Source organism: Myxocyprinus asiaticus, chromosome 16, assembly GCF_019703515.2.
Source record: "Myxocyprinus asiaticus isolate MX2 ecotype Aquarium Trade chromosome 16, UBuf_Myxa_2, whole genome shotgun sequence".
NCBI classification, from domain to species: domain Eukaryota; kingdom Metazoa; phylum Chordata; class Actinopteri; order Cypriniformes; family Catostomidae; genus Myxocyprinus; species Myxocyprinus asiaticus.
Genome location: NC_059359.1, coordinates 41,238,997 through 41,252,722, shown reverse-complemented (window position 1 = coordinate 41,252,722; position 13,726 = coordinate 41,238,997). Strand labels below are relative to the sequence as shown.

The 13,726-nt window shown below is 37.1% G+C and overlaps 2 protein-coding genes across 9 annotated transcripts in view; both read left to right on the top strand.

Moving 5' to 3' along the window:
* The window catches only part of LOC127454406 (ceramide synthase 2-like), a 33,593-nt gene extending 23,866 nt beyond the window's left edge, over positions 1 to 9,727 (top strand). For both annotated transcript variants that reach the window (XM_051721593.1, XM_051721592.1), the window contains 3 exons: positions 4,410 to 4,516; positions 5,784 to 5,937; positions 7,300 to 9,727. In XM_051721593.1, the coding sequence (XP_051577553.1) occupies positions 4,410 to 4,516; positions 5,784 to 5,937; positions 7,300 to 7,449 (411 nt within the window). In that variant the 3' untranslated portion in view covers positions 7,450 to 9,727. The remainder of the gene's footprint in view (positions 1 to 4,409; positions 4,517 to 5,783; positions 5,938 to 7,299) is intronic.
* Positions 9,728 to 9,999: 272 nt separating this feature from the next.
* Positions 10,000 to 13,726, top strand: part of LOC127454380 (aryl hydrocarbon receptor nuclear translocator-like) — a 41,000-nt gene continuing 37,273 nt past the window's right edge. For 4 of the 7 annotated variants that reach the window (XM_051721548.1, XM_051721547.1, XM_051721555.1 and 1 more), the window contains exon 1: positions 11,793 to 12,057. In XM_051721548.1, coding sequence (XP_051577508.1) covers positions 12,039 to 12,057 — 19 coding nt within the window. In that variant the 5' untranslated portion in view covers positions 11,793 to 12,038. Of the gene's footprint in view, positions 10,094 to 11,792; positions 12,058 to 12,275; positions 12,349 to 13,726 lie in introns of those variants that run through there. The other 3 variants (XM_051721550.1, XM_051721549.1, XM_051721551.1) reach the window with 3 other exon arrangements.

The window sequence follows — 13,726 nt, the reverse complement described above, 5'->3', positions numbered from 1 at the left end:
TTGTCATAATTCAATTTATAGCCAGAGATTATACTATATTCCTTAAATACATGCAGTAAGTGGGGGATAGAAGATTGTGGATTGGTCAGGTATATTAACAGGTCATCAGCATTAAGGGATAATTTGTGTTCTAATTCAAATTGAATTCCCTTTATTACAGTGTGGGACCTTATTGCAATAGCGAGAGGTTCAATAGCCAGGGCAAAGAATAAGGGGGATATTGGACAGCCTTGTCTACAACCTCTAGACAGTGTGAAAGTGCTTGACATAACACCACTGGTGAATATTTGTGCTTTAGGGGAGTTAAAAATATTTTTTAAATATCCAATGAACTTAAATCCATGGCTTCTAGGGTTGCAAAAAGAAAAGTAGGCCCGGTTCTGACAAAAGCCTTTTCAGCATCCATAGACAGAATAAACGTAGATAATTTCTGCTTCTGAGCAATATCAATTATATGTAAAAGTCTTCTAATGTCATCGGAGCCTTGTTTATTCTTAACAAATCCCATCTGATCTGGGTGTATTATTTTGGGTATAATAGTTTCTAGTCTTAGGGCAAGCAATTTGGTCAAAACTTTATAATCAGCATTAAGGAGACTTAATGGCCTATAAGATCCATATTTACGCCTACCCTTCCCTGGCTTAGGAAGTAATATTATTGTTGCCAGCTCCAGAGAGTGTGGAAGTGAACCTCTCTCAAATGATTCTTTAATCATGTTTGTTAGTGGAGTTAATAACATATTTGAAAACGCCTTAAAATACTCAATTGGAAAGCCGTCTGGCCCTGGGGCCTTGTTATTTTCTAAAGCATTAATGGCTCCAAGTACCTCATTCTCAGTTATGTCTGAATTCAATAGTACATTATCTTCATCATCAATTTTAGGTAGTTGTATTTTGCTCTAAACAATTTTAGCACCAACCTTTTCCTTGCTGTTATCAGTTTTGTATAAAGGTTCATAAAAATCCTTGAATAAAATATTAATTTCCTTAGGCTCTATTATATGTCTTCCATCATTCGATTGTATGGAGTGAATATGTCTATCTGATTCTTCTTTTTAATTTGCCATGACAATAGTCTGCTAGTCTTATCTCCAAATTCGTAGTAATGATATTTTTTCCTTGCCATGATAAACTCAACCTTCTGGGTGCACAAATTATTGTATAAAACCCGTTTTTGAATAAGTTGAGTCAAACATTCATCTTTATTAGTCAATGAATGTTCTAATTCCAATTATCTTATTTCTTTTTCTAATTTTGTTAAAACAGCTCTCTTTTCTTTTATTTATATGCCCCGTATGAAAGAATATGTCCTCTCATGAATGCTTTAAGCGCCTCCCATATGTTTGAATGTGAGGCTGAGTTGGCATTAGCCTCAAGAAATATTTGAATTTGAGTGGTCATAAACTGAGTAAATTCTGGATCTTTTAGCATGTAAGTTCTAAATCTCCAATTTTTGGAATAGGGTAAAGCTGTTGTTGGTTCCCACATAAGCTTAACAGGGTTGTGATCAGAGATGGAAGCGGGAAGGTAACTGCAGTCCTTCACTTGATAAGCTATTGACTGCGATGCTAAAAATAAATCTATTCTTGAATAAACAGTGTGTACATTTGAATAAAAGGAGTAGTCAATTTTATTTGGATAAAGATCCTGCCATACATCATGCAGCCACAAATCAGTCATTCCTTGACTCAGAACAGTTGCTGATTTTGACTTAAAAGATTTCTTTGAGGACTTATCCTTACAAGGATCTAATACAAAATTAAAGTCACCTCCAATAATACAGCTGCCCTCAATTGTAGCTAGTCGTAATAATAATTTGCTAAAAAATATAGGATCGTCATGGTTTAGTCCATATACGTTTACCGAAGTTATGTGTTCCTGGTTCAACTCGCATTCAACAATTACATATTTCCCAGTATTATCAGTGTGTGTAGTAATCAGGTTAAATTGTAACTTTTTATGAATTAGCAATGCTATACCTTGACCACTGGATGAGAATGATGAGTAATAGACCTGGCCTACCCATTCTCTTCTGAGTTTTCTATGCTCCTGATCTGTAAGGTGAGTCTCCTGAATAAAAGCTATATCAGTAGTAACTCTTCTCAAATATGAAAGCACCTTCTTTCCTTTAACTGGATTATATAACCCCCTAACATTCCATGATACACAATTCAAAATACTAGCCATTCGGCATAAGCCTGAAAGTTACAGAGAGGAGATCAACACTGCACACATAAAAAAGTACTGCTATCCTTACATGGTATAATTGTAAAAGGTACATCCTGTTGCGTGAAATATAAAAAATTACAAAAAGAAAAATTGCCCTAATTAAAATTTTTAACTTTAAAGAAAAGGAAAAAGAGAAAAACCAAAATAAAAAAAGGCAAATTAGCCAGCCTTATTAATAACCTTACTACCAAACGTATAGTTGGCCAGCCATATATTCATTTACAAGGTATATCATAAGCTCCCCATTAAATTGAATAAAATAAGAAAAAAGTGAGTGACAGTCAGATATTAATCTGTTCTATGGCCATTATGCTTATTAGAGTGCTAGAAGCTGAAAAATTAACTATTCAAGTATTATTACCTATAACTAGAAGAACAATCAACACCAGCAAACTGCAACCTAGCAACATTGTTTCGTGATGTTTCTTGTTATGGCCTTTTGTCAAAAAGGGATAAAAGAGAAAAATTAAGATATATAATCTTAACTCGAAATATTACCTTTATACAAAGGATATAAGATAAATTTATCTCAGTTCTCATTCAGGAGCAACAGCATCTGTGTCCTTGCTGTGGGAATCAATAAAGCTCTTCATATGGAGTGTAGAAGATCTTTGCTTTTCCCATGTGCAGGATCCGAAGCTTGGAGGAGTATATGAAGGAGTACCCGATTTCCCGATCTCTCAACATTCGCTTCACCTCCGTGTAAGCTTTCCAAGCATTCTGAAGCTCCACGCTAAAATCAGGGAAGAAATGAATGCGGCGGTTGTCAAAGTATACCTCCTTACGTTGTCTCGCGAAGTTGAAGGATTTTCTGCTTCTCTCTGAAGTTCAGGAATTTTGCCACAATTATCCTATGAGTAGTTCTGTCCGACGATATATTGCCCGTTCTGTGCGCCCTCTCAATTATCGGAGGAGACGGAAAGTTTTCGGGGCCTAGAATCTCAGGGATAATGTGTTCCAGAAATGAAACCATGTTGCCTCCCTCGGATTTCTCCGGCAAGTTAACAATACGGATGTTAGATCTCCTGCTTCTGTTCTCCATGTCTTGCACTTTATTTTTAAGGTAGGAGACATCCTTCTCCAAGCAATTAACTGTCAAATGAGTGTCTCTAAAATCATCCCCCGTGGCGTTTACCCTAGCTTCCACCTCGACCATTTGTTCAGATAATGTTGACATACAGGTTTCAATACGGCTCAATTTAGTCTGGATGTCATTGGTCATCTTGTCAATTTGTTTACTGATTTCCTCTTTACTGGCTTTGATCTCCTTCCAAAGAGTTTGTAACGATATTTCACCTTCAATATCTTCAGCCATGCTTACTAGCGTATCGATGTCGGTAGATTCAGGAGTGTTGTCAATTGGTTGTGTTTTATGTCCTTTTCGACGTGAATTGTGTTATGCCATAAACAATATTGACTTTCTGATTAAATAGCAGACTAAAAAATCTTTCAACGAGGGAAATTAATTAAGGATTTTCGACGAATAATAAAGCTGGTCAGAGGAGCTCACTAATGCGCATCTAACCACTTCGCCTGCATCCGTCAACTCCTTTGGCTCCATTCTGAGTAAATTCTAGTGACTGTTGTGTGTGAAAATCCCAGGAGATCAGAAGATACAGAAATACTCATACCAGCCCGCCTGGCAACAACAATCATGCCACGGTCAAAATCACTGAAATCACATTTTTCCCTCATTCTGATGGTTGATGTGAAAATTAACTGTAGCTCCTGACCAGTATCTGCGTGACTTTTGCATTGCACTGCTGCCGCAGGATTGGCTGATTAGATAATCGCATAAATAAGTAGGTATACAGGTGTTCCTTATAAAGTGTTAAGTGAGTGTAGATGTTGGTGTGTTAGTGGGGTGTATCTTAAGGGTGGTGTAGCTTATTAGCCCTTAATGCATGCACAAATGCATACCATCTAGGCTCTTTTGGCATACTGTTTAGAACATATAATCCTAATCTTAAAAATGTATGCATATTATGAACATTCGGAAGCAGCCTGAGATGATAGGAGCTCATGACAAACATAGACCAGTAGAAGAGATGCCTGCTTGTGTACAAAATTTTCTGACACTCATTTCCTTCTCTTTCTCTTCTGTATCCATCAATTACCCCCTAATCCTTTTCATATTTTCCTCTTTCTCTCTCTCTCTCTCTCTCTCTCTCTCTCTTTCAGTCAGCTAAGATGTTTAACTACGCAAGATGGAAGAACACATGTAATTACATATTCATCTTGTTTGCTGCAATCTTCGTCATCACACGCCTCATCATCTTCCCTTTCTGGTACACATCACACCATCACATTATTGCATCACATTTCATCACATCATCACGTCTCATCTTATCACATCTTATCAGATCACATCTCATCTCACCGCATCACATCTCATCTCGTCACATCTCATCACATCACATTTCATCTCATCTCATCTCAAATCATATCATCAGATCACAGCACAGCACATCTCATCTCATCTGATCACATCACATCTCACCTCATTACATCACATCCCATCACATCTCATCTGATCTGATCTGAACAGATCAGATTACATCACATCTCATCTCACCTTATTTGATCAGATCACATCTCATCTCATTAGAACACATCACATCACAATGCAGTACATCTCATCAGATCACATTTCATCACATCTCAGCACACAGTCTCATCACTTCTCATCACCTCATCACATAACTCCCATCCCATCATCACATTCCTTTATCACATCTCATCGCATCTTATCACATCTGATCAGATCATATCACATCACATCTAATTTCATCTCATATGATCAGATGACATCTCATCTTATCACATCTCATTAAATCTAATCACATCTTATCTGATCTGATCAGATCACAGCACATAACATAACATCTCATCTTATCTCATCAGATCAGATCACATCTCACCTCACCTCAGTAGATCTCATCACATCTCATCTAAACTGATCAGATCAGATCATAGCACATAACATCTCATCTCACCTTATCAGATCAGATCACATTTCATCTCATCACATCACATCTCATTACATCACATACCATCACATAACATCTCATCTGATCAGATCACATCTCATCTGATCAGATGACATCTCATCTCATCACTTCTCATTAGATCTCTTCATATCTTATCTGATCAGATCACAGCACAGCACAGCACAGCACATAACATCTCGTCTCATCTGATCAGATGACATCACATCTGATCACATCACATCAAATCTGATCAGATCACATCACATCTCACATGTCATGCTGTCGCCAAACATGCCTTTCCTTCTTCATTTAGTATTAATCTCTCAAAGGCACCATGAAATTGAGAGCAGATTTTTTTCCTGTGTTGACATATTTCCTTTTGAAATACTATATTGATATATTGTCTGAAAACAGGTTTTATAATCTTACACAATTCCTGAAATATTTTTAAGGATATTTATATATTTTATGTAATATTTTATTATATATGTGTAATATAATTTACTGTAATCTCTCTCTCTCCCTCCCTCCTCTTTCTTTCTCTCTCTCTCTCACTCACTCGCAGGATCATGTATTGTACATGGGTGTATCCCGTAACTCTGTACACTCCATTTTTTGGATATTACTTCTTTAATGGGCTTCTGCTGGTGCTGCAGTGTCTGCACATCTTCTGGGCCGCACTGATTATACGCATGGCCCTCCGCTTCCTCACCAGCAATGTATGTCTGTGTGACAGGGTTATTTTATATTAACATTCACACAAGAGTTTTCCTTAACAGAGCTGTTCGGTTTGTAGTCCTAATTCCCAATTCGCATTTTCAAATCATGGGTTCCCTGGAGAATTTCTAATGGGGAGTAAAATAAGGTCTGTGTTTAACATTACTTGAAAAGACCTTCTTGTTTTGCTTTACAACATCATTTACATACAGTCATACCTCAGCTGTGACTTTTGAAGCTGCTGTGTTTTTATTTAAAATGTACATTGCTAAAATGTTGCTAAATTAACACTACAGTTACCAGATGGATGTGAATTTACGACCTTGATGAATTGGTCTACCATATTTGTCCTTATTCAGCAACAGCATACTTTGAAAAAAAAAAAAAACAGTGTTAAAAAAGGAACTTTTGAGGTAAGATTGTGTGTAATTTATGGTGTACTGTAGAACAAAATAGTTATTTTATGTCTTTTCAAGTAATGTTTACCCAACCTGGTCTAATAGAGACATGAGATGGTGGAGGGATGCCAGAAGAATCATCAAAGGAGTTAGGGCAAGCAGCTGCTGAAATGTGCTTGCATTGACGTTACTAGCTTGAAAGCTCCTCCCGAACCTTTGTTTACAACTCAACTCAATTTAATGTTTGCATTACATATCCAACTACATTTAAAGGCTTGTTTAGGTGCAATCAAATTGTGTGGTAGCTCAGCTGCTGTACTTGCGATGCAAACCAATGTACGAGTCCTGCAGAACATGCAAGTGGACAAGAGTGAGCTGAAAGTGTCCAGCACCACAAAAGCACAACAGAAAGACGTGGTTGCTTCAGCATTTGCGTTCTTCATTTACATTTGCTCTATGACACTATCGGTAAGGTTTAGGTTTAAGGTTTAGATTAGGGAGGTAGGTTTTGTTGATTTAAAACTCGATAGAGCATTTGCCTTAAAAATCTGATCTGATTGGAAGAAAATATAATTAGCTTTTAGCACCATTCAGTGGATATTTCACCTTGGAACTGCTGCGATACTTGAAAGGACCCACGTGATGTAATTTGGCAAAAATATCGCCATAGTCACATAATTTTCAGGAGATCAGACTCTGTTTACCACAGAGCCCATTTTACAAATAAATCAGAAACTGCTAGTCTAAAAACCCATTTCAATATTCCTTCCGGCCTACAAATTGATGTTGTGACAGAACAGCTCTAAATGAGATAACAGTTTTACTGTGTATGTTTTGATTCTCTGTTTTATGTATTACTCTCTCTTTCTCTTTATATACTTTTCCTTTTCGTCTTGTGAATATTTCTGAATAATGATTCTCTCCTGTGTTTCTTAAACTCAACACTCTGTCGTTCTTTCTCAATAGTCGTCAGTAGAGGACGAAAGGTCTGATAAAGAGGAGACGGATGAGTCCACAGAGGAGGATGATGAGATGAAAAATGGAGAAATAAAGAAAAACGGAGCAATTCAGAATGGTCACGCTGCATATAACAACAATCACTCTAAAACAGAGTGATTTCCTGAGAAGAGAGGAGCTTAAAAGAACATTTAAAGAGGAGAAAGTAAAAAAATATATAAAAATGAGCGAAACCCGAAGTGATATTTCTTCTCCTCAAGCTGAACATGAAAGAAGAGCCAGGAAGAAACAGGATTGATTCCAGTTTTCATGAGCAAAAAATTGCTGTGTACACTAGTGACAAAACACGCACATGCCACATACAATAACAGTCTGACACATCAGTCAAACGTGTGAACCTCTGAAGTCATTCCTCTCTTTGGGGGAGAAACAGGGATTAATGTTGCCTCTATTGAGATTTTGGTCAACACATGCCTTTCTTTGCCATTGTTTGCTTTATTAATCCTTTGCTTTCCTTGTTTTTTTATTTAAAAAACTGGCAAGCCACTGCATCTTTTCCAAAGCATATGAATCTGCATTTACATGTTTTTTATTTTACACTGTAGAATTTTTTTATTTTGTTTTACAGCCAAAAATGAGGTACATCTTTATACCAAATGTTCAGTTTTTCAAGCAAGTCAGTCCACTGTTGGTCATGTTTGGAACGCTCTCAGGAGGCTATTTCCAGTCATGACAGTGCAGCTCCTATCTACTTGAATGGGGAAAGACCGAAATCTCCAAAAAGTTTGGTCAAGATTACGATCAAAGGACATATTTCAAATCATCAGTAAAATATGACAACACTTGAAATCATAAATTGTGTTCTTTACGTGTAAGCCGCCCTCCCCAGGACCAACGAGATCACAAATGATGAGAGCACTCTTAAAGACGGGTGGTCAGAAATGGCACTGCCCGTCTCTGCTAAATAGTCTCTGCTTTAACCAACTTGTTCGAAAAGATTCCTTTCAAACTGTTGCTCCACCATAACAGATGAAACTGACAATAGAGAAAGACAGTATACGCTAACGCTATTATAGCGCCCCTTGTGTCAACACAGAGAATGCATCGCATACTTACATTGCACAATAAATTGCGTACTGACACTTTTGCGTGCAATAGAACTTGCATAGCTAATAGCGTTCACATATATACGCAGAGTATGTTGCAAGCGATTCCTATTATCCATTTGATTTTAAACCAAGAGTAATGCCACGTCCACACTAACCTGCTGAAGTTTGAAAACTCAAACATTTTCAGTTTCTAAATGAAAAACAACCATTTCCAGAGTGTGCAGTCGAAACGCCCTGTTTTCGGTGGTGGAAAACCCCATTCTAGTGTGAAATTAATGCGTTTTCAAACTAAAATTTATTGGTGTGGGCGTTGCCTAAATCTACACCAGAGTTCCTAACACTGTGTAAATACGTATTGGCCAGTTGTAGCATGTTCGTTTTTACATAGATTTCATTTATTCGGTTTCGGAACATTTTAAAGCCACAAGCCAAAGATAGAATGGTTGTGTAAACTTGTGGGATGTTGTGTTGATGTAGTTTGAACTAGATGATTTAGAAGTTTCAGAATGTTATTTATTCTCTGTGGTAATCAGAAATGCAGTGAGCTTTTGTTTACCCATGGGTTCACATTCAAGGTCCTGAATATCACTGCTGGTTTTTCATGAGACTTATTGTGGGAGGAATCATGAAATGTTTAAAACATAACAAGCTAGATCATAAAATTATCTTTGCATTTTACATTTCAACAAATTGTCATCTGGTAATTATGATCTGGCCAGAGTAATGTTAGTAACAAGGACATTATAGAATTAAAGAACATTGATCGAGAATCTAAAAAATTAAGTATCTGCTGCTTTGGAGAACCAAAACTTGAAATGTATATATATATATTCTCTTTTTTTCCCTGAAATTGATGTTATGACACTATCCTTCATTCTTCTCACCAAAAGCCTGTTTTATCACATCTTAAGACCTTTTTTAACAGTAAATTCATGCTGTTCTCATTAATAAACTGTTTCCAGTCCTGGGGCTAGACTAGTGTTTCCAGGAGTTTCAGCTTTTTAATATTAGTCCAAGAGAGCATATAGTTCATTTCCCTCATAAAGTCTGATGTTTTCTTACAAATGCTGTGGGTATATTGTTCGGTGGGCCAGGGGTATTTGAAAAACCTTTAATTTCCAAGAGTCCTTTTGTCATGATCTTTTATTTCCTGAGTAGCTGTCTTAAGCCTTCTCTAAAATAATCACTCCTTTGATTTCATCATTCCTCCCATTTTTCAACTCAGACACAGTGTTATCTTTGTTTTGTATTTGCCTGTGTTTTACTATGATGATGATATTATTATGGAGAATGTTAACAATAAAATACTGAATGGGAGTCACACCTGATGTGTTTGTCACATTTTTATTGGACCAAGTTATCACATTTTATATGTTATAACTTTAAATACATTTTCTGAAGGCCAAAATGATGGTTTTATATTTATGGAAGCTACCTTTTACATTTTTATGAATTGCTTAGTGTTTTATAATTGTTTTACTGTTCAAATTTTACAGAAATTATGCAGAAGTTTTAAGTGGCTGATGCCATTGTAGAAATTCATTATTCTCAGTCAGTTACTGATATTAAGCAAGAAGTATTTGGCTGGTCATGTGATCCTAATATGGCTGCCACAAAGAAGGAGACCCTCTTCATGTTGATTAAAACAGCTTTTATAAGGTTACTGATATGACTGATAAGAGTCTTCATCTCATGTGAGTGCTCATGGTTTAATCATTTGTTTCAAAATTACAAGTAATTTATAAAATGAGGGGAAAAAGTTACTAATTGCACCTTTAAATGAACTGTATCTTTTTTCCTGTGTAATAATGGTGGAAACATTTGCTTTCTGTTGCCAAGGCTTTAAAGTACAGTAAACCTACCCTTATTTATATTTATCCAACATATCCTACCTCCTCTGCCATACATTCCCTTGCACCTTTATGTAACAGATTTGTATTTGAACATAGGTACATATATATATATATATATATATATATATATATTCGCTTTTTATTTTTATTATATTTTTTTTGTTGTCTCTGTCTTGTTGTTGTCTTGTTTGTGCACTGGAAGCTTCTGTCACCAAGACAAATTCTTTGACAATAAAGCTCATTCTGATTCTGATTCTTAGAGGCTATTCGCTGGAGTAAAAAGTGTGAAAGCTCTAGCTGTTCCCTATATATTATAATAACTATTTTGTTATTTATATCTAATAAAAACGATATTTGTCTTGTAAGAGCTGTCTATGGATGGGTGGATGTACTCAGTTTGTTATGGGTCAGTCACTAAACTAAGAGATTCTCAAGAATCAAACATTCACAGTTGACTAAGTTTACAGCAAAGACATTTTCAATGAATGGAAGAATGCCACTCGACAGTCACTTCCGCGCCGAGTCACGTGACTACCAGGAACAATTCCAATTGGTTGCTTGTTTATAATTTCAGGATATTTAGCCAACTTGCTGGCCAAGAAGTTCAACACTTGAAAAACGTCACATATAATGGGCCAGTATCACATTATATTTAAAATACAAAATTATTAAAAGAATATTTCTCCCCTTTTTCTCCCCAAATTGGAATGCCAGTTCCCAGTGCGCTCTAAATCCTCGTGGTGGTGTAGTGACAAATCTCAGTTGCCTCCGCGTATTAGACCGTCAATCCACACATTTTATCATGTGACTTGTTGAGCGTGTTACCACAGAGACCTAGCGTGTGTGGAGACTTCACGCTATTCTCCGCGGCATCCATGCTCAACTCACCACGCACCCCACCGAGAGCGAACAACATTATAGCGACCACGAGGAGGGTACCCCGTGTGACTCTATCCTCCCTAGCAACTGGGCCAATTTGGTTGCTTAGGAGACCTGGCTGGAGTCACTCAGCACGCTTTGGGATTCAAACTGGCGAACTCCAGGTGTGGTAGTCAGCGTCTTTACTCGCTTAGCTTCTCAGGCCCCATACAATGAATATTTATAAAATAAGGACATCTCTATTAAAGCTTGTACGTTTCAGAGTGTATTACTAAGTCTAGTGTATTTCTGTATGTTGAATATTTTTATTGTATTTTCTATACATTGCATATTCTGTATACCATATATTTTAACCACTGATTCTGCTGCTTCAACACATCAATTTTCCTCTTCTGTGACGGAGAAAATAATTTACCATAGTAGTTTATAGTATTCAAGATGCCAGCAATGATAACAAAATAAAATATACATGTATCAAGACAGAAATGAACATTAGAATGCTCGATTAATCCACAGATGACTCTGAGCGCCCTCTAGTGTTCATTTGGTGCAGTAAGGCTGATAATGGCTCTGAATGTAGAGTGGCGCGGCTCGCCTGTGTGGCGTCTCTAGTTTCCTGCTCTGACGCGCTTCTGCTGCTTACTGGAAACTACAGGCGCCATCTTGGATCAGAGGAGGGTTTTAAACTGGGGGGAAAAAGTCAACGAAAAACAACCATTAAACATCTGCAAACCTCTCCGTCTGGGACGGCGGCCGAAATGACTCGCGTTTTAAAGTCATGACATTTGGTTTTAAGTACTTTTAGGAGACTTGAAGAGAATTAAAGAGCAGTGCAAGAGCAAACAAACATTGGGGTCAGGGAGCTGTGAAAGTTGTTTTGTTGATCTAACACTTTTACCTGTCGGATATGACATCAACTAATTCAGGTATCGTATGAAAACCGAATAATCGACACTGTTATACTGTTTAACGTGTGATTCGTGGTGGTTTTGACTATTATGAACAGTTGGTCTAGTTAGCCTGAGCTGCTGTTAGCTCAGCTGTTCGAATAACACAAGCTCGTAATCAAAACTGGACACATTTGTAATGGTTTGGTTTGTGTCTTGCGTAAATAAGGACTGTTTTTTTGTTTTTTTCTCAATAGTAATTGGTCTGACACTTGTAGCAGTTTGTGATTGAGCAGTCAGCCATAGAGGCCCAAGACGACATATTTGCACGTGATCACCTGTTTTGAACTTGCATCTGTCTTAATTATGTTTTGTTATGCAATATATGATGTCTTAAGAGGTTCCCTTTAAAATTTTGCTTATGAAGGCTCTTGTTGCCTTATTGATCTGTTTTGCAATACATAGAGTGGCCAAAAAAGTGTTTGGACATTGAAGCTATATTATTGAAGATTCCAGGTTCAATAGTTAAGTTAAGCTCAGTGTGGCATAGTATTGATTACCACACACGTAATAATAATAATAATAATAATAATAATTTCGACTTGTTCCTCCTTTTCTTAAGCACACATCTGGGTTCCAATGAGGCACTTACAATGGAAGTGAATGGGGCCTCTTGAGCAGGTTGCACCAAAGATAAAGCTCCATACTCATTCAGCTGCACCAAACTTTTAATCTGACCTAGAGAGCAGGGTGTCCCATGGGCAGATGAAAGCTATTACTAAAACTCTATATAGCAGGGTATGAAATATGCCTCCAACACATGCCAAATGTGGGATCATTTAGTGCCGCTGCGGGTAATTGTGGTCATCTGTCCGTCACTGTGGCGGGCGACCTGTAAGACGTCTCGGAGTGACATATACGACAAAAAATGTATTTAGACACACAGACTCGCCTTTGAACAAACGAACACATGATGCTTATATGAAGAGTTTTCATTCTTCTCTGTCAGTCGTCTGGAAACAGTTTGCAAGTATAGTGTTGAATATGTGAAGCTGAACGCTCAAATGACCGCCGACCATCTCAGGAGCTGCTCTGAGTTTAGTTCGCTTTATTTCCAAGGAGCAATTTGTGGTTTTACATGCATTGTGAAGGCAACTCTCAGGTTCACTGTATTTTTCTATTATAATTCCAAATATTTGTGGCTGTATACGTTACCGTACAAAGCAAAGGGCATGCAGTCCTAATAATTCAGGACAACCTCAGAAATGGTGCTTGAACAAGAAGTTTCTCTTCTGTGCTTGTCTACTTTTTAGCGTCTGTGTATGTTGCAAATTTACCCTTATGATGATGATAATAATATTATGTGTTAAATATGCTCTCGTATGTACAGGATGCTCTATATATGTTCATTTTTACTCTATAAAACCGAAAATGATGATTAGACTGCTTGGAATAATTAAATTCTAAATGTTATTATTAGGGATGGACCAAAACCACTTTTCTCCATTTTTACCTTTAGTTTTATTCAGAGGGAATGATTTTTAATGTAGCCTAATTATGGCCATTCTCTTCAGTCACTTGTTACCAGCAAGATGTGATGCAATCATATGCAGACTTAGATTTACACTGATGAGCCAAAACATGATGACTACCTGCCTAATATGCTGTTGGTCCTCTGTGTGCCGCCAAAACAATGCCGACCCATCGA